The 21,946-nt window shown below is 55.5% G+C and overlaps 1 protein-coding gene across 4 annotated transcripts in view; it reads left to right on the top strand.

Moving 5' to 3' along the window:
- Positions 1–21,946, top strand: part of PDE2A (phosphodiesterase 2A) — a 67,656-nt gene that overhangs the window by 23,031 nt on the left and 22,679 nt on the right. For 2 of the 4 annotated variants that reach the window (XM_073019174.1, XM_008020029.3), the window contains 2 exons: positions 10,726–10,815; positions 14,273–14,361. In XM_073019174.1, coding sequence (XP_072875275.1) covers positions 10,726–10,815; positions 14,273–14,361 — 179 coding nt within the window. The remainder of the gene's footprint in view (positions 1–10,725; positions 10,816–14,272; positions 14,362–21,946) is intronic. The other 2 variants (XM_038005513.2, XM_073019180.1) reach the window with 1 other exon arrangement.

The following is a 21,946-nucleotide window of genomic DNA, read 5'->3' as shown; positions in this document are numbered from 1 at the left end:
ACAGAAACACAGACCTACATACTTTCACACAGACATTCTCCCAGTGACCCAGGGAACATAGTCTGCCATGATCATGTGATGGCCTGCAGGGACTCGCCACTATGGACCATTAATAGGCAGGCTGCACACTTAGGTCGCCAGCAAAGTGGGAGTTCTGCTTTGCTGGTGACCTAAGAGGAGAGATCAGTTTTGATAAGTGTATCCAGAATTTTGCAGTCAGAAAAACCACACAAAAACTATTTTAATTTTCATTTCCAAGATAAAATTTAGTTTGAATTGTATAGCGGGTCCGAGGGTCTGGTGGGAGGGCATCATCCTCTTTTCAAGGCTTTGGGGGTCTAAGGGACCCATGGATTCACAACAGTCCCACAAAATATCCCAGGCGGACATATTTACCCAGCCCAGTGTATGCATCTGTGTGTGTGTGCACTGCGTGCATCTCATGCTGGCTCCCAGATCTTCGGGATGTGAGGAAGGAAAGTAGGAGAGGTTCCAGAGACTCCGGATGTTTGTTCTCTGGCTTCCTGGGCCCTCCAAAGGAAAACAACTCTGGATGCCAGCCTGCCTGCCTGGCTGGCTGGGTGGAAAAGTGGGCTGTGTTGAGAGATGGGCTATATTGGGAGGTGGGCTGTGTGAGAGCCTGCCTCAGCCCCTGTGGCCCCGCTGACTGGGACCCTGTGTAATGAGGCAGAGTGACCAAGGCCCATGGCCAGTGTTCCATGGGCTCATAGGCCCATCGCCTCCCCTCTCTGGGGCTTGGCGCTCTCATCTGAAAAATGGAGGCGGGGAGGAGGTGAGACTGGATGGGCTTTCCCCTGGAGACTGATTAGAGAGACAGAGACTCAGGCCCGGAGTCCAGAAAAGACAGCCAAAGCTGGGGAGGGCACATGAAGGGGGCAAAGAAGGTCCGGGTTCAGGGGAGTGCGTGGGGCCCCAGAGCCTGCCGTGTCTCCAACTCTTTCCTTCACTGGAGGAGGGCTCTGTGCCTTGGTGCCCCATCTGCCCAGGGCCCTGTGGCTCAACCTGTTGCTTGCTCTGTGAGGAGGAGGGGAGAGGGATGAGAGTCCCAGTGATAGGTGGAGGACAAGACCAGGGGAGAGGGCTGGGGGCTTCTGGAGGGCCAGAACTGGAAGAACAGGAGAGAAGAGAAGACACCACGGTGCAGGAAATGGAGGAGCAAAGGCTTGGAGTGGGGAGGCTGGAGGGGTGCAGGGAATCAGGCTGGGGCACTGCAAAGAGGCCTGAGGCCAGAACAGGAAGAGCCTGGATGGAGGGAGTGAGCAGCCCCTCACCCTTAGCCCCCTGATGAGGTAAGATGACTGCGAGCCCTGCTCCAGGCTGTGTGCTGAGCATTTTGCTTGGAGCCTGTCACTCTGGAGGAGGGGAGGGGGTGTTCCCAGGAGCTATGACAGTCTTGTGCAAGGGAGGGACAGGGTCACATTTACGTTTAACAAAGCACTGCACTGGGAGAGAGGAGCTGAGGGACCACCTGGGGAGCATGGTGACTGGGACCCCAGAGGCCAGGCATGCCCCAGACGGACCCCACTCAGAAGATTGCTTCTCCCTTAGCCCTTATAGAAGGGCTATTTTTAGGAACAATAAAAGTGCTCATACATTCCTGCAGGGGCAGGGAGAGGGAAGGGGGGCAGGAGTCAGTGCAGAGGAAGAGGGTGGACCCCTCTCTTCCCCCAACTCTGCCTTGGTCTTCAGGGGCTTCTTCTCAGGGGCTTCCCTAGCCAGCCCTGCCTCTCCAGCCCCCACCTGTCCCTGGGGTTCCCTTCCAGCTCTTATGTCTGTCCCTCTGCTTCTGAATTAGTCCTTGTTCTGACCCGTCCGTCTCTCTTTCTCATACTTCCACTTTCCCCCTCCCCTCGGGGTTTGGGGAACAGCTGGGATGGGCCAAGCTCTGATGAGAGAGCCAAATACAGTCATAGGACAAAGCAGCGGGAGGCTGTGGGACACACACATGCCGCAGAGCACAGATACAGAGAGGTGACCGGGCACAGAGAGAGGCGGCCAAGCACCCAGGGAGGCTGAGAGGCAGGGAGAAAACGCGCTGGGACAGTCAGGGAGAGTCCCAGGGCAGGCATCACTGAGCAGCCAGCCGCTGTGCCCTGCTCTCTGTCTTGTCCCTACAGAGACCAGCATGGCTGGGCTTGCCCCCCGTCCACCCCCACCAGCCCACCCCAGGCCGGCCCTTCCTCCCCGCCCTCTGCAGGCCCACACTAACCCTATGCCAGGCCGCCTCCTTCAGCATTTACCTCCCACACACAATGGGCACAGCGAGGAAACAAGAGACCCAGTCTCTGGCCTGGAAGCAGACGCTCAGCCCCACCTGACATCCGAGAGGGCTCAGCCCATCCTCTGGCCAAGGCAGGTATTAGAGGGGCCCCAAAGACAAGCAGGACTCTGGGACAAGGTGTCCTAGTGTGGCCCAAAGGGCTGGGCTGAAGCATGGGTCTTCTGGCTCCAGGTGAGAGCCTGGGTGAGTCCTTCCCTGCCTCCTCTGGCCTTAGTCTACCCCATCAAGCTGGGATTGAACTCCATGAGGTCTAGGGCCCTGTAGACCCTGGTCCTGTGGGAATTCTCAGAAGGCCTGGGAGGAGGACAAGTGACCACACAGGAAGGCTTCCTGGAGGAGGTGACCTCACTCATAAAAGAAGGTGATGGTGACAGTGCTCCTCTTGGGGAAGACCTCTCCCTCCTGACCTGCTGCCCTGACCCGGTCACATGTGGAGATGATCCTGAAGCACAAAGGGCCTGCTGGCCTGCGGAGGTACCTGGGAGAGGTTGCCAAAGGCTCTCAGTAGGAGGCACCCCATTCCTCAGGCTCCTCTAAGACTGTCACTGTGCCAGACTGAGGAGGCTTTGAGAGGTCTCAGCTATCTCCCCTGCCTGGATCCTTGCTCCACACCCCTCTTCTCCCTGATGGCATGTAGCCCTCACAGTTTAGTAGTCCTGGGCACACAGGAGTTCACCCAGTCATTTACAGCTCAGCAAATACCTACCAACACCTATGAGGGGCTGGGTACTTCTGGAAACCCGGAGAGGGGCAGGACACAATCTCTGCCCTCCAAAAGCTCCCAGTCTGTTGTGGGAGCCAGAAGGGAAAGAGTGGCACTGCATTGATGCACACGGTGCATGCCATGGTGGTGGATGGGGGGCTGTGGGACCCCCAGATGGGAGTGTCAGACTTGCCTGGAGAGGGAACAACAACATACTCTCCCTGGAGGGGATCCAGAGAAGGGAAATCACTTGATTCATTCATTCATTCATTCATTCATTCATTCATTCATTGATCATTCATCCATCCACCCATCCAATTATTCCTTTGGCCATCATTTCCTGAGGGATGTAAACTCTCTTCTGACACTGGCCCAGCGGGACACACAGTGTCCTCCTCCTCTCCTGCTTGAGCCACGATGCCTGCCTCTTGGAGGCTCCTGGACTTGCTTTGTCCAGCTCCCAACCCACTCTGAGGGGGTGAGGCTGAGGAGGGTGTACAGACATTCAGGGTCACTGAACTCAGAGCTGGAGGGTAGCCACCTCACCAGGGGCCCTTCTCAGGGCACAGGCTCCCTGGTGACAGGGCGTTGGTCCTTGCTTGCACACCTTTGGGGACTGGGAGCCCCCTCCTCCATCCTGCTCAGGAGTGTGCCCGCATCTGCCTCCTTGTGACTGCCCTGAACTGCCTCATGGGCCCCAGGCCAGAGGACAAGGAGAGCTAGAATGCCAGGTGACCAGGACGACCGTGATGGCATGGAGAGGGGGTTGCTGTGATGTGTTTGGGAGGAAGTTTGTGGCGTCCAGAAGAATGTGGGCGGCAGGAATGGGAGCCACTCTCAGTTCTGCCCTGTAGATGAGGCAGCTGAAGGTGGGAGGGAGTGGGAGGAGATCTGAGCCGGCTCTGCCCTGCTTGATGTGATATCTGCCTTGCAGGGCAGATATCCTCCCCCTCCCCACACTCAGCTCCTGCCTCCCTCCCTCTACCCACTCTGACTGTTCCCTCCTTTCCTGACTCCAGACTCTGGGCGAGGGACTGAGGGGATCCCAGTGAGTTTGGCCCTCAGGGAACTGATCATGCAGACAACTCTTACCTTCCTTCTCCTGTTCTTTCCCTCTTCCCTTTCCTTCATCCATCCCCAAACCTAGTTCCTGATGGATCCAAGGGTGCGTGGGACAACCAGGAGGGCATTTTGGAGGAGGCAGGAGCTGGAGTAGAAGCTGGGACTGGCTTGGAAAGGGCGAGAGGCCCAGGTGGAGCTGGTTGTGGATGCTGGAAGGGAGGAGCCAACCGTGTGGGGTCAGGCTCCTGTGGACGGGGACACCCTTGAGAGGCGCCGGGACTGGCTCAGGTGTATTCTACAGTGCACGTGTCTCCAGTGTGGCTCCGAGGCTGGAGACGCGGCCCTGTTGGAGTAACAACTGAAGCCGGAGTCTGCGAAGGGTGGGCAGGAGGATAGAGGGATGGGGGCATGGAAGGGGAGGGGGTAAGTAGAGGAGGGAGGGGAGGAAGAGAAAGAGCGGGGAGGAGGAAAGGTCTCTGAGAGGTCCCTCCTTTATGACTGGGCTCCTGCGCTGCGAGTGGCCCCATCCATACTACCTTGTTATCAGTGTCTCCCCACCACTAGCCTCGCTCTCTCCTTCCATCCCCAGCCTTTCCCCTCCAATGGGACCTTCCCTGGGGTGTCCCCTTATTGGCTGTTCTCACCTGAGCAATGCCCCTCCCCTTCAGTCCTTAGCCTCTTCACCTGTACAAGGGGATGACCCAAACAGGCACCTCTCAGGCTTGTAGGAGGATCCAAGATCGTGTCAGTGGGTCTCAAGGTGTGGCCCCCCGACCAGCAGCATCACTGTCATCTAGGAATGTTTGGAAATGCAAGTTCTTGGACCTCATCCCAGACCTACTGTATCAGAAACCCTGGGGGCGGGGCCAGCAATCTGCACTTTAACGAGCACTCTGGGTGGTTCTGGTGCACACGAACATTGGGGAACGCCTGGTGGAAACCTCTAGCCACAGGAGGTGCTTGGGAAAGGTACCTTCCCCTTCCCAAAGCCTGATGCCTCACTCAAGCATGGCACTGACAGTTGGGCTAGTCCAGCTGCGTTCTGGCTCTCTGTCCTGCCTCCTCCTTCAGACTAAGCCTCCCAAGGGTTGCCAAGCCTCTTTCCTCTATTGTCCTGACCCTGGTCCAGCTCAGCCTCGTTGAGAGAGGTCTGGGGCTACAAGATCTTCACACTCACAGGCAGTTCCTCTTTGAGCATCCAAGGTACCAGTGTCTTTGAGAGGCGGCTCCTTGGCCAGGTGGCACACATGGGTAGGTGGGGAGGAAGGAGGAGGAACCACCGTGTTCTGCTTTCTTGTCTCTGACTCTGCAGGCTGGGTGTGCTGTGAGGCTATGAGGAGGCATAGAGGCAGCTTGGGTGCTGGGCTGAGGCTCGGGGCCGAGGCTCAGCAAAAGGGGACTTCCCTGGTCTGAGCCTACAGGAGGCCTCCTTTGGGGCAGTTCTGCCAGTCACCCTGACTGGGCGGCTGTGCTTGCTAGTGCCAGACCCGTGCTGGGCACAGAGGTCGATAAGTTCTCCTGTGCCCTTGAAGGGCCCCGTCCTCTGGGAAGATAAGAGACTATGTACATTGCCCACCAGAACAGGAGGGAGGAAGCAAAAGAGGCATAGATGACACTTGCCTGGAACCCCCTATTTCCCCTCTAGCTGCCTTCCTGGGTTCTCCATTCTGTGGGTGCTTCTCTTGAGTTAGGTGCTTTCTCCCCATGTTCTCAAGGTGACTATTTGGAGGTTTGTGGGAGGAGTGGGCTGGAGACACAAGAGTAGGTGGGGGCAGGAAGTATGCAGGAGAGAGAGATGGAGAGTGGGAGGAGAAGCTATGAGAGGAAGAGAGGACGCGGAGGTGGGAAAAGACGTCAAGACTCCTGGAGAGGAACAGGAGTGCAGGCTGGGACAGAGGTGGACGTCGGCCGAGGGAGGCAGGGAGGGAGGCAGGTCCACCTGAAAGGAAGGGAAGGGGTGATGGACAGAGAGTTTGTGGACTCCGAGGTCCTGGGGGGATCTAGAAGGACCCCTCCCTTTAGAGAAGGGGACACCAAGGCCCACAGAGAGAGGAGGGCCTCGCAGAGGACCTAACGCAAGCAGAGTTGCATGAATTAGTGTGAACGGACAGTCCCAAGTGCACAGCTGGACCTTGGGAGGTACTTGACTCTTGAGTTTGATGTTATTGCCTTCCTGTAGGCCAGGGTGAGGGGCACTGTGAGGCTTCCTTGTAGAGAAGGAGGCATGGAGCCAGTGCCAGGCAGCGGGGAGAGCCATAGGAGGACCTGTGGAGATGGGGAAAGGCATAGAGACTCGTGGAGAGCTCTCCATAAGGAGAGCATCTTATGGCAGTGACCTCAACCCTCAGGAAGGGCGCTGGTCTTGTGCTTGTGGTTCCAGAGGGGGTAAGACCAAGGTCTCTGGTTTCATAGAATCTTAGGCTTTAAGAAGGAGTTACAAGTAATTTAGTCCAGACCCTCTCCTCTCCCCAGATAAGTGCAGAAATGCAGATCCAGCCCAAGGCTGAGCCGCAACCCTGGCTTCAGAGGAGGCCTGACTCAGAACAGGCTCCCCTTTCTTGGTATCTGGGGTGAATGAAAGATAAGTCCTTGGTAATGGTGCTGTCTGTGGTGCTGACTGGCCCTACCTCAGACTACAGAGCTGCAGGTGGAGCTGGGGAGAGCAGAAAGACTCCATCTATCCATCTACCCACCCACCCAGCCACCTATCTACCTATCCACCCACCCATCCATCCACCATCCATCTACCCCCAACCCATCCTGCACCCATTCATCTATCCACCCACCCACTCATCTGTCCAGCTTCATTGAATTAAACCACAAAACCATAGACCTATATGCTGCAGAGCTAGAAAGATCCATTTTTTAGTAACGAGAAAACTGAGGCTCAGAAGAGGAAAGTTGTTGCTTAAGGCCACACAGAACTTATGTAGTCAATCTGGGACAGGACTGGAAACTGTGGCTCTTTCCTACACACCACAAGTTCTCCCCTGTGGTCTGGGAAATTGCCTGGCTTTTATGCTGATATCTATACTGATATTTGTTCCAAAAAGCTGTGAAGGCAGGAAATGTGACTTCCTTCACCCCATCCCGAGCCTGAGTTTGTGTATGTGTGTGTGTGTGTGTGTGTGTGGTGTACATGCATAAGTGCAGCCTTGTGTATGCATTGAATATATGATTGCCTTTTGATCTGTGTGCATGTTTTTGTGAGAGACTGTGCATATACATATGAATAGAGGTGTGTGCATGGCAATATGTATTTGTGTGGCATGTGTAGATGGGCATGTGAGCAGGTAAAGCTGTGTCTGTATTTTTCCTTTCCTCTTCCTTTTAAGATTGAAGGCCCCTGACTTGAGCCTCACTCCCCATCTGTGCCTTCAATTCAGGAATCTCCCTGCTTCCCATTCTCAGCTGCTCCCCACTGATTCTCTCCTTCCTTCACTGAAGCAGTGACTCTTCCTTCTGAGCCCACACCTCATAGGTTTTGCAATTTGAGCTGTTTCCTCCCCTGAGTTGATGCAATGGGGTGAGGTTGCTTTGAGATCTGAGGAAGATTCATGGAGGAGATGGCATTTGAGCAAGCCTTGAAGGCCCCTTTGAGTGCCAGATCTGAAGTGGCTCTTCCCAGCTTCAGTTCCTGCACCCAACACCCTCCACTCCTGGGGCAGGCCGGGTAGGACCAGGAGGTAGATTGACAGAGGGATGCCCGCAGAGAGCCTTGGGCTTCATCGGTCACATTGCCATCCAGTCCACTCTGGCACAGATGGGAAACCCTTCCCTGCTGCTGCCCCAACTCTCCCTAACTTTCTTTTCCTGATCTCCTTCTTGCTATTATCCTGCCTTTGGCCTGAAAAGTCACAGAAAACTGAACAATCAGAGCAAAGGTCAGATAGGCACCCACCAATTCCAGTAAAGGACAGTTGAGGGCATTCCCCAATTGAAGCAAAGGGCAGGTTGAGAAGTCCACCAATCAGAACAAAGGACAGACTGTTCTTTCTGAGCCCCCTAGGGTGGGAGCCGGGGATCAGGTGCTGAGCAGGAACCAGACAGGGGCTAGAGATCCAGAGGTTTGGGTTCTGGACCTGGCTCTGCCCTGACTGACTGGCTCACCACAGGTTGATCATTGCTTCTCATTGAACCTCAGCTTCCTCATCGGTCAAATGAGGAGACTTAGCTCTCTGAAGCCTGTGGCTTTGAAAAATTTCTCCCCCTGTATCAGGCTCACTTTGTCACCTGGGTCTCTCTTCCCCAAGTCCACATCACGTACGTCAGACTCCACCAAGGGCAGGGCCTCTCAGGAGTCAGCTTGTTGACTCCTCTGCCTCCAGGAAGGAATAGACATAAACTAACACCACCTTCTGCACTGTCTTTAGAGCCCTGGTCTGGGGAGCATGCGTCTGGAAGACTATCTTGGGAGTACTGGGGGCATCAGCTCTTCCTCCCCTTTTTAGTCTTCAGAATTGACCTTGGAAGGCCATAATAGCCTGTGTGTATTGTACACAGGCATCACTCGAGCTCTTGCCCTGTGAATCTGTAAGGAACTGTACCAGTGAGAACATGTGTGTGTATGTGCGCACGTGGATGGTGTCTGAAGGCATGCTGGGATGTCTGCAAGGATGTGGGGTCTGTGACTGTGTGGTGCTGAAGGTGTCTGTGCTGTGATGAGGAGCCTAAGGGTCAAAGGACAAGTGATCCAATTTGGGTATTGTGTTGTCTGGAATCAGTAGCTTCTGATGTCTGATGGCAGACATCTTCCCATGACCAAGATATGTATCTTCATTCTTGAGCAGTGGGAGGGACCAAGGAAGCCTGGGTGTTGGGGAAGGTGATGCTGAGTAAGCATCTGGGGAGAAGGCCCACTGCTGCCCTCCTCCTGGGAACACAGGATCCATGGGGGTAGGGGAGGAAACTGCAGCCAAGAAGACCCAGGAGTGAAATTTGGAGCTGAAGCCTGTATACAAGGCTTCATTTAGAGCCCAGCATGGAGCTTTCTGGCAAATGGGCATTCAGCCCACTCTTGCGCACCCTTAAGGATGGGCAGCTCACTTGCTCCCTCTCTCCTGGTGACCTGTAGCATGCCTTTGTAGTGTGGCCCTGCTTGGAAGAAGGTCCTTCATCCCACTAGACCAAGGCCAGCCTCCTGTGGAATCCTATGGGTCCCCAGGCTGTCCATGGGGCCAGAGTTCAGGTCCCCCATCTAGGAGGGTCTGAGAAATTGGAGTTGGAGACTGATAACCCTGGGTCTCCCCTGCTTTAGATGAGGCACCCCTGGGTTATCCAGTCTTAGTCACATGCAAAACTTGGTTTCCAATTCCCTCCTTTCATAGGTCGCCTCCTCTGGATGAGTCTCATCTTGTCAGCACCTGGGACACAATGGACAGGGGATGGTCTAACTAGACTATAAAAGTGGGGGAACTGTCATTTTCCCAATTGGATTAACATACCTCTATTAATATGTCCTGCAGTTTGAGCATTTTTATTTCTTGCCAGTCATGCTTACACTGTGGGCTCATGCTGAGCTGTGGTCTTTTAAGACACTCAACTTCATATCATGTTCACATGAATGGGGACCCAGCCATGTCTCCTTCATCTTGCAGTTAATCACTTTGCTTTCTGAACACAGACCCAGCCTTCCACTGGGAAGACATCTGAAAGGACTTCCAAGGGCTTGCGGGAGGGCATGGCTGGTGGATGGTGTGAGTCACGATCTTGCCTTGGCCCTCGTTTCCTTTGTTCTGTTACCTTTCTCTTTGATCCCCATGGCTCTGGCCAACTTAATAGAGCGAGAAGCAGGGACTTTTGTCTCCGTTCCGGCTCTGCAAGGACGAGTTCTGTTCCTGGGATGGGAAGGCTGTGAGGCAGTCAAGGCTGACGTCTCCTTCTCCTCCTATAGTTGCCAGGGATGGCCCAACTGTTCTCTCACCTTATGGGTCATGCACCCCATAGGCTCTTGATACTCTCAACCCAGCCCCTCACTAGGCTGGAAAAATGAGACTAGGTGAGACCACCTTCCTTCTGTGGAAAGTGAGCGGGACCTAGCTTCAGCGAATATTCAGCTGAGCATCTACTCTGTGTTGGGCATTCTGTGAGGCACTTTTAGGGCTCTGATTCATTTTTATTTTCATTTTTAAGGGCTCAATTTCATATTGTCTTCATGTCAGCCTGTAGGGGGCAACAGCCCCAGCTGCTTCCAACTTACAGATAGGAGACTGAGGCTCAGTGACTCAACCAAGACACTCACTGCTCATACACAGTGGAGCTAGGATTCAAATTTGGGTGTTTTTTTTTTGTTTGTTTGCTTGTTTTGTTTTAATTTGGAGCCTTGTGGTTTCCCTACTATGCCAGAATTGTCCTTGACTAGAGAACGAGGGACCTAGAGTCTAGGCCAGGCTTGACCTGTTGACTCGCTGTGAGGCCTTTGCTAAGTCCCTGGCCCTGGCCCTGGCCCTTCTCTGAGCCTCATTTTCCCCACTTGTAAGATGAGGGTACTTGAACCTTCTATGGCCTTAAGACTGATTTTGAGATCCTAAGATCCTGGGATTCCTGAAAGCCTTGGGCTCTGGACTAAGCTGGGGGGTTTTGCTCACAATCCTTTGGGCAGATGGGTCTGCCCTGGCCTGCCCGGCAAAGCCCCTCACTGCCCTCTCTTCTCTTCCAGGATGCTTTGCTGAGTCTGGGCTCTGTCATCGACATTTCGGGCCTGCAACGTGCTGTCAAGGAGGCCCTGTCAGCTGTGCTCCCCCGAGTGGTAGGTGCCCGCCCTTGCCCCACACTTCCCACCCCGCCCCCTAAGCCTTTGACCAGCTCTACGCTGTACCTCATTCAGGGCCAAGGAGGAAGGAAGAGGCAGGGTCCCTGCCCAGAGGACTTTCATGGGGAAGTGAAGGGTCTGGGTGGGTGTTCTGAGATGGCTTTCTGGAGGAGGAAGCCTGAAGCGAAGCACCAAGGAATGAACTTGCATAGGAATCCTGCAACAGCTGAGCCAGAAGGGGCCTTAGAGGTTAAGTGGAAAAGCTGTGTCTCAGATAATGAAAGGGATTCACCTAGGATAACAGGACGTGGTGGAGCCAGCTGGGTTTTGGAATCCATGCAGCAGGAGAAGTAGAGGGTAGACATGTAGAAGAACTTCCTGGAAACCAGGTCTGGGAGGTACTAGAATAGGGCTCAGCTTTGATGAATAGATGTGCATTGGGTTAAAGTGCCCTGCCTGGAGACGGGAGGCTGGGAAAATGGCCTCTAGCAGCCTTTTAGCATCTTTCTCTTTGTCCCATCCCAATACCATGGATGAGTTGCAGGTTTGGGGCAGATGGAGGATGGTGATCATGGTTGCCTGAGCCCAAAGTGCGTTACTGGGGAGATTGTGCCCCTTGTCATCTATTCCAGGCCACTCCCCAACCTGGCTTCAATGGCCACTGTTCATCCCTTAGGCAGGAGGATGGGTAAACTGGCCCTTAAGGCCCAAAGTAGCAGGTTGTCAGTTGTGCCAGATAGAGAGAAGCAGGGGACTTTTGGAGTCTGGGGAAGGGAGTCTGATCCAGCCTAAAGTGCATGGAAGACTTCCTGGAGGAGGAGATGCCCTGACTGAGTCCCGATAGCCTTAAATGTCCTCTTCCCTACTCTAAACACTGCCAAGGGCAGCCTCTGCTCCAGGAAACATGGCCAACTCAGAATGTGACCTTCGCATCCCTCCGGAGCCCATTGTCCCTGAATCTGCTTGATGGATGAACCACCGGAGGCCCAGAGAGGGAGGGCACTTGTCCCAAGGTCACACAGCATGACAGGGATAAATGGGACTTGGTATCTAAGCACCCCCATTCCCTCTCCTCAGCTTTGCCTTCCCCAAACCTCCTAGAAGTTCAGAGCCCAGGAGGAGGGCTAATGAGTGAGCTTTATTGAGTGTGAAATTGGTAGGAAGTGGGTGGCGTGTTGGAGCCCAAAAATAAATCCTCCCAGAGAAGGATGAGACTAAGGCAACATCTGGCCTGGGGTGGAGGCACATCTGGAAAGGGAGGGTGGTGGAAGCTGGCAGGTCGGTTTCTGCAGAGCTGCCCCGAGAGCCTCTGCGGCCACTGAGGCTGCCCTAGGGCGGGAGGAGGAAGTGACTGGCTCTGTTTCACAGGCAGGGTGCCCTGGTGGCTGTGCCAGCCTAGATGCTCTGTGACAGATTAATTGTCTCCCCAAAGCTGGGGGCTGGGATGACAGCTGTGGTCCAGGTTCCTGGGACAGTGGGAAATGTCAACCCTGGCCCCCCCAAGAGACCTATAGGAGGTAGGGAAGCCCTGACTTTCAGGAGTCCTGGCTTGGTTGCACAGAGGGGCTCAGCCCCCAGTGAGGTAAGGGAGCTGAGGTCTGCTCTGCTGCCCCTAGGGAGGGGAGCAGAGATGGGGAGGGGACCCCCGCCCAGGGAGGAGAGCTGCTGGCACCTGGCTTCCTCATCAGCACCCATTGTGGCAGGCAGCCCCGAATGCAGATGGTGCTGATGTGTCTGAAATGGTTCCCTCCTTCTCTCCAATAGACTCAGCTAATTTTAACCCAGAGGACTGAGTGAGGGGGTGGGAGACATACGGACATCCGGAAGTGAAGCAAGGATCTATCCCCCTCTGCCCCCATGGATTACCCACCCCTCCCTCTGCATGGGTAGGACTTTCTGTGTGACCCTGCCTGGTCTCTTAACCTCTTTGGGCCAAATAACTCAGACCTCTCCCAGGCTGCTGGAAGAGATGGATGACAAGGAGGCTAGATATAGCCGAGGAGTGGGCGGCCTCCTTCCCACTGAATTCTTTATCCCTGAACATCCCACTTAGGTTTCATTCCAGCCAAACAAGAGGGTGTCTGCCCCTCTCACTCCCTTCAGGCCTTATCATTCCCACCCCATGCCACGCCCACCACCGAACCTGGCTCAGTGTCTCTGGAAGTAGTGGCCAGGCATCTCCTGGGGATTGGGAGGGAGTGGGGGCTGGCTGGGGACAGCCGATGACAACGAGAGTGGCTGGCAGGATTGTGGACTCTCAGAGTCATGGAAGGCAACTGCTTCTTCTGGGAAGGATTCCACATTTACTGAGTGTGGGCCTTCAAGACGTAGCTCCACTGTCACCTCCTCCCGAAGTCCTCCAGGATACCCTCAGCTGGGAGGCAAACCCTTTTCCACCCTCCTGCAGAGAAAACACAGAGTTGTGGTCAAGGCTGTGTTGCATGGGGGTTGGTCAGGGATCCCTAAGGGTTGCCAGTTCTGCTTGGAAGGAATGTAGATTTTTGCCTGTAGGTCAGTGAGGGCAACTACTTCTGCCAAGACATGGCCTGGAACTGAGGCCAGAGCTGCTCTGGGCCCTTGGGGAGGGAGGATTAAAGAGCAAGAGCTTTGATCTCCCTCTGAGGAGCAATCTTTCCAAAATACAAATCTGCTCACGTCTCCCTGCGCACGTCCTGTCCTGCCCCCAGTTCTGTTTGTAAGGCCCATCCCACTCAGCCCTACTGACCTCGGGCCCATCCCTGGTGCCCCTTCCCTCACTATCTGTTCCTAAATGCTCCATGCTCTATACACCTCTGGACCTACCTGTGTACCTGCAACAAGGCCTGGGAGCCCATTCTGCACCCTGCCCACTCCCTGAATGTGTCTAATTCCCACTCAGTGACGGCTGAAACGTCACTTCCTCCAAGAAGCCTTCTCCAGCCCCCACGGAGGATGGTGCAGTGCCCTGCTCTGTGCTCCTCCCTTGGCTGGGGTTATAGGTGTGTGGCTTCTTGTAGAGTTGAAGGAGGGATGCTTCCTGGAGCATTCCGAGCCCCGTCCCTGGTACAGCTCAGAGTAGATGCTCGGTTATTGTTTGCTGAATGTCTGAGGCTGGAGTCAGGCAGGGAAATATCCCCGGATGGGAGGTGATTTGTCTGCACCTTCAGTCCTTCAAATTCTTTGCTTGGCACGTTGGGTTTCGGGTGGTAAAGAAAGTCGCAGGTTGATGAATCCTACTTGGAATTGCCTGCTTGGAATTCCTTCCAAGAGGAGAGGACAAGGCGCTTAGTTCACAAGGTGTATTGCTGCCCTGGCTGTATCTTAGAATCACCTGGAGAGAAAACCAAACAGATCATTGCCAGAGCTCCACTCCCACAGGTTCCATGACCTTGCCCCGCAGACCCCTGCGTGCAGGCTGGGACTGGGCAGCTGAGAGGACCTCTCCACAGGGTTTCATAAGTGCCTTCTGTCCTAGGAAACTGTCTACACCTACCTGCTGGATGGGGAGTCCCGGCTGGTGTGTGAGGACCCCCCACATGAACTGCCCCAGGAGGGGAAAGTCTGGTGAGCCATTCTCTGCACCCCCATTGCCCTCTTGCATGGCCAAGGATTCTCAGGGCTGAGGCACCGTCCAAGGTCAACTGGTCTGACCCTCCCCATCTAACCTTGATCTCTGCCTCCCTGCCAGGTGGGATTCCTTGGCCAGGTTGCTGACCCCAGCATAGAAGGGCAGAAGCAATGTCTTTTCTTTGTTGGGGAAATGGATAGGCACAGAGAAAGTACCACGTGATGGTGAATTTTCTCCTTCTAATTGCTTCTAAATGGCTGCGGCCTCCTCAGAGCAGAGTCTCAGAACGTTGGGGCTGTGGGGTCTATCAGTTAGAACACCAGCATGCTGTGAGAACTACTGTGAGGCTGGACTTGGAATCCCAGCATGCTGGGCCTGCAGGAGCTCATGGTGCCAACTCCCTGCATCTGAGAACAGGGAGATCAGAGGCAGCGTCCTGCTGAGGATTCTGGAGCCCCACTGCCTGGGTTCAAATCTTAGCTCCCTGTTTACTAGCTGTGCAACCTTGGGCGAATGACACAACCTCTCTGTGCGTCAGTTTTGTTTGTGAAATGGTGATACTAATGGTACTTATAGGATTGTGGGGAGGATTAAATGTGTGTCACACATGTAAAGCATTTAAGTCAGGCCTGATCCGTGGTGAGGACTGTCTGTTGGGGATTACCATTGCGAGAGAATGCTGGAATCACTGACTTCAGGATCTTGGGATCAGTGCACTTGGCCCCCTGATACCTCAATGCCCATTTAATTCAGCCTCCTCATTTTCCAGATGGGTGGATATCATGAGACTTGACCAAGGTCACATGCCAGGTATGAGGCAGAGCCAGGCCTAGGACTAGGGTCTTCTGACTCCTGGCCATTTAGGGGACAGTGAGAGGAAGTGGAACTTACCAGATGAGAAAATGTTGAGGGCAGGCATGCTGCTGGGAGGAGGAGGGCTATAGAGGATGTGGCCATTGCCTGCTAAGCACTGAATGCAGAGCCACTGTGGGGCCCAGGGGGCACTGGGCAGGAGCTGAGGGCAGAGTGGGCACCAGTGGGGGTGCCCCAGAAGGCAGCTCTCTACCCCTATGAGGAGGGCTTTTCCAGCAGGCCAAGTGATCCAGGGATGTGGCTTTTTCAGGTAGCAGCTGAGCCTGGCAAGCCACTCACCTTTCACAGGGGCCATGGAAAGAATTCCTGTTTGAGGATGCTGGGCTCATGGTCCTGAGGCCCCTCCTGGTGCTGGAAACCCTGGTTTCTAGGATGCTGGTCTCTCCCCAGCCCTTTCCCATGGAAGGAGTTGGTTCTGCTCTGATAGTCACCTTCCCACCTCCTATTCTCCCACTGAGCTCCTTTCACCTTCCCCGAACAACGTCTCCGTCAAGGAGCGTGGGAACAAAGCCACTGCCATCTCTCTCTAGCCTTCATGTCCCATCTGTAAGAGGATCGTCTGAAAGGTCTTTAGAATCTTAACGGGAAAAATGTGGTCATGTTCCCCTTTCTCCTCTAATTCTAAAGAACTGCTCTCCTCCAGCAACCCCCACCTATAATTCTAAAGAACTTTGCTTCATATAAGCTCCGCTCCTCCAGGAAGGCTCCTCGAAGCAGCCTGGGCGGCCTTCCTGGGAGGGATGCAGGAAAACAGGCGCAGGAGGCAGTGGGGGGCAGCCTGCAGGTTTGTTCCACCCCCTGGGACCCACACATGCTCCTCTCAGCTGTCTGGGCATGTGGAGTGGGTGAGTATCTGTGGTCCAGGAATCTTTGAGAGGGCTCAGATCCTTGGCATCAGCTGCCCTTTCAGCATCCTCCCTCCAACCACTTCAGACTCAGAAAGCCCTTTGGAAAAAATACAAAAAAAAAAAAAATCAATTAAAAGTGAATGTTCAAATCCAGTTATCCCAGAGCTCAGTGGAGATGGGGAGGTGAGTGCCTGCCTGGAGACAGGGGCTGAAGATTCCAGGAGGAGGGCGAGGGAATGAGAAGACAAGAGGGTCAGGGCAGTGAGGACCTCTCAGGGGACATACCCATCATCAGGACATACCCATCATCATCCCCAAACAGGAATTCTTTCCATGGCCCCTGTGAAGGTGAGTGGCTTGCCAGGCTTAGCTGCTACCTGAAAAAGGATTAGGGTGAAGGCCCAGGCCCAGTGCTCTCTCTGGTATCTGAGTTTTGCTTGCCCACCTTTGTGCCTGGTGTCTGGTGGTGAGCCCACCTCCACAGTTAGGGCGGAGAGGCCCCAGGGTTGGCTGGGCCCTGCTCTCAGGAGCTCCCAGCAGGATGGGGACTTGAGACCCAGGTGTATGGAAGAGGAAAGAGCACTGGAATGGGATTCAGATAGGTCTGGATTCTAGCTCAGCCCCCTCCCTGTCTCTCTGCTTTCCTACCTGAGGCCTGGTCTATTGGCTTAATGGATAACAGGTGCCAAGTGCTTGGCACAGGGGCCAGCACACAGCAGGAGCTCAGTGATTGTTACTTGCACCCCCAAGTCCCAACCAGCGATTAGCCTTGAGTGACCTTGAGAAAACACCTTCCCTTCTGGCCTCTTTTTCTGTGAAATGGGTGGGGTTGGGTACAGGGTCCTTCAGATGGTGACCTCTGTGGCTCTGGTTCCCCCAGGAGGGAGAGGGACTGACCTGCAGGCTGCCATGGAGCCTGAGGCTCTTGCAATGCCCGAGGAGGTGGGGGTGTGTGGAGGGTGCTCCTCCAGGAAACCCTGGACGGCTGGCAAACAGCAGCAGGTGTGGCGTGGAGGCTGAATCATAAAGACAGATAAGGAGGCCCGAGGCAACGGGCAGGGAATGGGCTCAGGGCGGTGTGGGGAGATGCAGGGTGAAAAAGGGTCAAGGCAGGAGTGAGGAGGCCCCCCCTGCCCCAGCTCCCAGCCCCACCTGCCCCTGTTCCTGCCACTCTGCAGGGTCTCAGATGCTCAGCTGCATCCCCCCAGTGTGTCTGACTTTCCTGTCTTCTGGTGCTTGTAAGGGCTGTTCACTCCCTTGTAAAGACCTTTCCTGCTCCACTTTCATTTCAGTCAATCCCATTTTACTTATCTTTCATGGCCTGACCAGAAACCCTCTTGGGGAAGCCTGCTCCACAGTTCCCTGACACTGAGAAGGAACCAACTTTCAGAAAAGGGGTTTGGGCCATATTGGCCTCCCTTGGGGATGGGTCTGTTCACAGGAAGAACCCTGGGCTGAGAGTCAGAGACCTGGGATCCAGGACAACAGGGCTGCAATCCCAATCGATGCCCTCTCCCTGGACCTCCATCTGCCCTTCTGTAAAATGATAGGCTGAACATTCTGATGTTGAGGACTGGTGTGCCTCTGAATTGTAAGGGCTGCAAAGGGCCTCAGAGCTGGAGAGGAGAGAATCCTGGGAGGCTGCCTGGGCCAGGGTCTTCCTGAAAGGAGGCTTCACTTCCCTCTTATTGGTGCCCCACCTCCATCTCCCAGACTGTTTCAGGCCCCAGCTCTGCCGCCTTCCTCTTCTTGTGTCTCCTGCTATCTTAAAGCCTCTGATTACCTGCTGCTGAGTGCAGCAAAAATCTCAGGCCTTTCAGCTGCAACTGAAGCACCCACCACCCACCTCGGCCCAGGCTGACTGTCTCCCTCCGCTACCACTTGGGGGTCCTCAGGGCCCATCCCTTAGAAATTTCTTCCGCTAAACTGACCAGGTCTTTCATGACAGAATCTGACCATCCCTAGGGTTTGTCTCGGAGGACACCGGGAACGGTCTGCTCCCATCTCAGGATCCTCCCATGCTGGGGGAAGGAGGACAAAAAGAGGGTCCAGGTCCTGGGGGCTCAGTGAGAGTGGGGGGCTCAGTGAGGGGATGGGGACTCAGTGACAGTGGGCAGCCTCAGTGAGGGAATGGGGACCCAGTGAGGATATGAGGGCTCAGTGAGAGTGGGGTGGCCCAGTGAGGGGATTGGGACCCAGTGAGAGTGAGGGGCTCAGTGAGAGGGTAGGAACTTAAGTAAGGGGATGGAGGCTCATTGAGAGGGTGGGGGCTTAGTGGGGAATGAGGGCTCAGTAAGAGGATGGGGGCTGAGTGAGGGGATGGGGCTCAGTGAGAGGATGAAGGCTGAGTGAGGGGATGGGGCTCAGTGAGAGGATGAAGGCTGAGTGAGGGGATGGGGGCTGAGTGAGGGGATGGCGGTTGAGTGAGAAGATGGGGGCTGAGTGAGGGGATGGGGGCTGAGTGAGGGGATGGGGGCTGAGTGAGATGATGGGGGCTGAATGAGGGGGTGGGGGCTCAGTGAGAAGGTGGGTGCTCAGTGAGGGGATGGGGGCTCAGTAAGAGGATGAGGGCTAAGTAAGAGGATGAGGGCTCAGTGAGAGGATGAGGGCTTAGTGAGGGGATGGGGGCTCAGTGAGAAGGTGGGGGCTCAGTGAGGGATGGGGGCTCAGTGAGAGGATGAGGGCTAAGAGGATGGGGGCTCAGTGACGGGATGGGGGCTGAGGGGATGGGGCTCAGTGAGAGGATGAGGGCTAGGTGAGAGGATGAGGGTTTGGCGAGGGTATGGGGGTTAGTGAGGGGATAGGGGCTCAGTGAGAGGATGGGGGCTCAGTGAGGGGATGGGGGCTCAGTGAGAGGATGGGGGCTCAGTGAGGGGATGGGGGGCTCAATGAGGGGATGAGGGCCAAGGGGATGGGGACTGAGTGAGAGGATGAAGCCAAATGAGGGGATGGGGCTCAGTGAGAGGATGGGGGCTCAGGGGGTGAGGGCTGAGTGAGGGGATGGGACTCAGTGAGAGGATGGGGGCTCAGTGAGAGGATGGGGGCTCAGTGAGGGGATGAGGGCTGAGTGAGGGGATGAGGGCTGAGTGAGTGTATGGGGGCTCAATGAGGGGATGCGGGCTCAGTGAGAGGATGAGGGATGAGTGAGTGGATGGGGGCTCAATGAGGGGATGAGGACCAAGTGAAAAGATGGGGGCCCAGTGAGAGGATGCGGGCTCAGTGAGAGGATGAGGGTCAGTGAGGGGATGGGGACTAAGTGAGGGGATGGGGGCTTAGTGAGATGATGGGGGCTCAGTGAGGGGATGGGGCTCAGTGAGAGGATGGGACATCAGTGAGAGGATGGGGGCTCAGTGTGGGGATGGGGGCTCAGTGATTGGATGGGGGCTCAGTGAGAGGATGGGGGCTCAGTGTGGGGATGGGGGCTCAGTGATTGGATGGGGGCTCAGTGAGAGGATGGGGGCTCAGTGAGAGGATGGGGGCTCAGTGAGGGGATGGGGCTCAGTGAGAGGGTGAGGGCTTAGTGAGGGGATTGGGGCTCAGTGAGGGGGTGGGGACTCAGTGAGAGGATGGGGACTCAGTGAGGGGGTGGAGACTTAGTGAGAGTCGGGGAGCTCAGTGAGGGTGGGGGTTCCCTGAGGGGATGGGGTTCTGTGGGAGGATGGGCCCAGCAACAGGCTTGGCTGCTTGCTGATGCCTGGGACCTAGTGGGTGTTGGAGGAAGGGGCTTCTCCAAAGTAGAGGACCCGAGAAAGACACACACAGGGGCTCAGAGAAGTTCAGGGGACCCAGCTCTTTCCAGGCTGTTGGCCCTACCAGCAGAGAACCTTTCCCTTGATTCTTTTTCCATTAAACAAATAGTTGTTAAAGGGACGGAACTGCCATAAAATCCACGCCTATTCCTCTCTTCACTCTGTGCCCATCTGTCCTTATCTTCAGTGGGGCAGGCCATGACCACCCAGGCACCCAGTGCTGTCATTAGCCTTCGCCTGGGCAGCTGGCCCTGGGGTGTGGAGTTCCCCACAAGCCCAAGCGTGAGCCTGGAAGGCAGGGTGGGGGTGGTGGAGTAGTAAGGGAGGAACTGGAGAGGAGCAGGGGGCTGCTCTAAGTCGAGCAAGGAGCTATCGGGGGTCTGAGCAGTGGACGAAGCTCCCACTCCCATGTGGGTGAGGGAGTCTCAGCCTCGGCACATTCCCCCTTGCAGTCTGTGGGCATCTTTGGAGCCTTCAGGAGGACAGCAGTTCTGGGAGGGCTATGGCAGAGGAAAGGGGCTCCCACAGGGATAGGTTAAGGTGAGCGTGGGCTGTGGGGTCCTATAAAGCTGGGGGAGGGCAGGCTGCAGAGGAAGGTGCCAAGGCTTCCTGAGAATTGAGGGTCCTTGGAAGCCCCAGTGCTTGGGGGCATCTCGGCTTAGTCAAGGTTGGTCTATCCCAGTCCAGCCTCTCTCTTGTCCAGGGCCACTAAGATGATGGGACCCTCACTGAGACAAGGTTTCCAGTGTCACAATCTCCTTATGTTGAGAGTTCTACCCAGGCAGCACGATCAGATTGTTCTGAAATCACCTGACCATTACCGTCCCCTGCTCAAATCCCTCCCAGGGCTCCCCCTGCCCTCAGGCTCAAGCCCAGCTCCATAGGGCCCTGGCCTCTGTCTAGCCTTGCTCTCGGCTATCTGGCCACACCAACCTCCTTGTGGCCGTACCTTTCAGCAGACACACAGTCTTCTCGCCTCCAAGTCTTTGCACATGCAGTTCCCTGGACATCCTTTCCTGTCTACCTCAATAGCCTCTGCATGTCCTTTAGGACTCAACTCAGGTGTCTCCCTCTACAGGAAGCCTTCTCTGACTCTATCATACCCTGCACCTGGGTGGGCTGGGGCCTGCTCTTCCTGCCTTTGGCAGAGCCCTCATCTCCCGACTCAAGCGTGGGTCTGTATGTCGATCTCCGCATGTCCTTGGCCTCCTCAGGTGAGGCATGTGTCTGACCCCTCTGCTCACCTCAGCCCTCAGCACTGAACCTGACCTAGAAGGACCCAGTGGAATGAGAGACTTGAAGTAGAACCCTCCCCTGAGGTTTTTAGTCTAGAATGCTTACTCTTGCTCTGGCATGGAGGATGAATTGAAGAGACTCAGCTAGGAAGCTGGAGGCTCGGGGAGAGGCTGCTCCAGGGTTCAGGGAAAAGGTGTCTCCACGTGAGCGGGGCAGTGACTTGGGCATAGAGAGCAGAGGACAGTTGTGGGTGATACCTAGGAGGTGACTCACTGATCGGATGGGGAGGTAAGGAAAGAAGGCAGGTTTTCGGACAAGCTGCAAAGGACCCAGTGGATGGTTGTGCTGCTTTGCTGTGAGGTGGGGAGAGTGGAGATAATAATTCAGATGGGATGGGGGTCCCTGGGCCACTTCAGGGACATGGGTGGGAGGCTCCAGGTGGCCTTTGAGTATCTGGGGTCTGGAGCTCATGAGTGAGGGCTGGAGAGTCATGAGGCCGTGAGCACGGAGGGGTTTTGTGCAAAAGAGAAGAAAGGCTGAGGACAGATTCTTTCGTCAGGGTCCTGGGAGAGAGGCCAAGGCAGCTCCAGTCTAGGGGTGGGAGGGGAATAGTTGGGGGTCGGCAGGATGAGGCTGCAGTGCGCACTGACCAGCAACGCAAGGACCAGTGCCACCTTGTGGCCTCTGGGTAACCAGATTGTCCGAGGCCAAGGAGCTGGGCAGGGTTTAGCCGGGGGTCACCCACTGCCTCCATGAAGCCTCAGCCTTCATCTCATCAGTTTAATCATCAGGAAACGTGGCTCCCATTGCCCTCCTGCTGCCCTACGTCCCTCTCCTTTCTGGGGTGACTGGCAATGTGGACAGCCGGGAACTGG

This window comes from Chlorocebus sabaeus, chromosome 1 (genome assembly GCF_047675955.1).
Source record: "Chlorocebus sabaeus isolate Y175 chromosome 1, mChlSab1.0.hap1, whole genome shotgun sequence".
NCBI lineage: Eukaryota > Metazoa > Chordata > Mammalia > Primates > Cercopithecidae > Chlorocebus > Chlorocebus sabaeus.
This window is presented reverse-complemented; position numbering and strand designations above follow the sequence as displayed.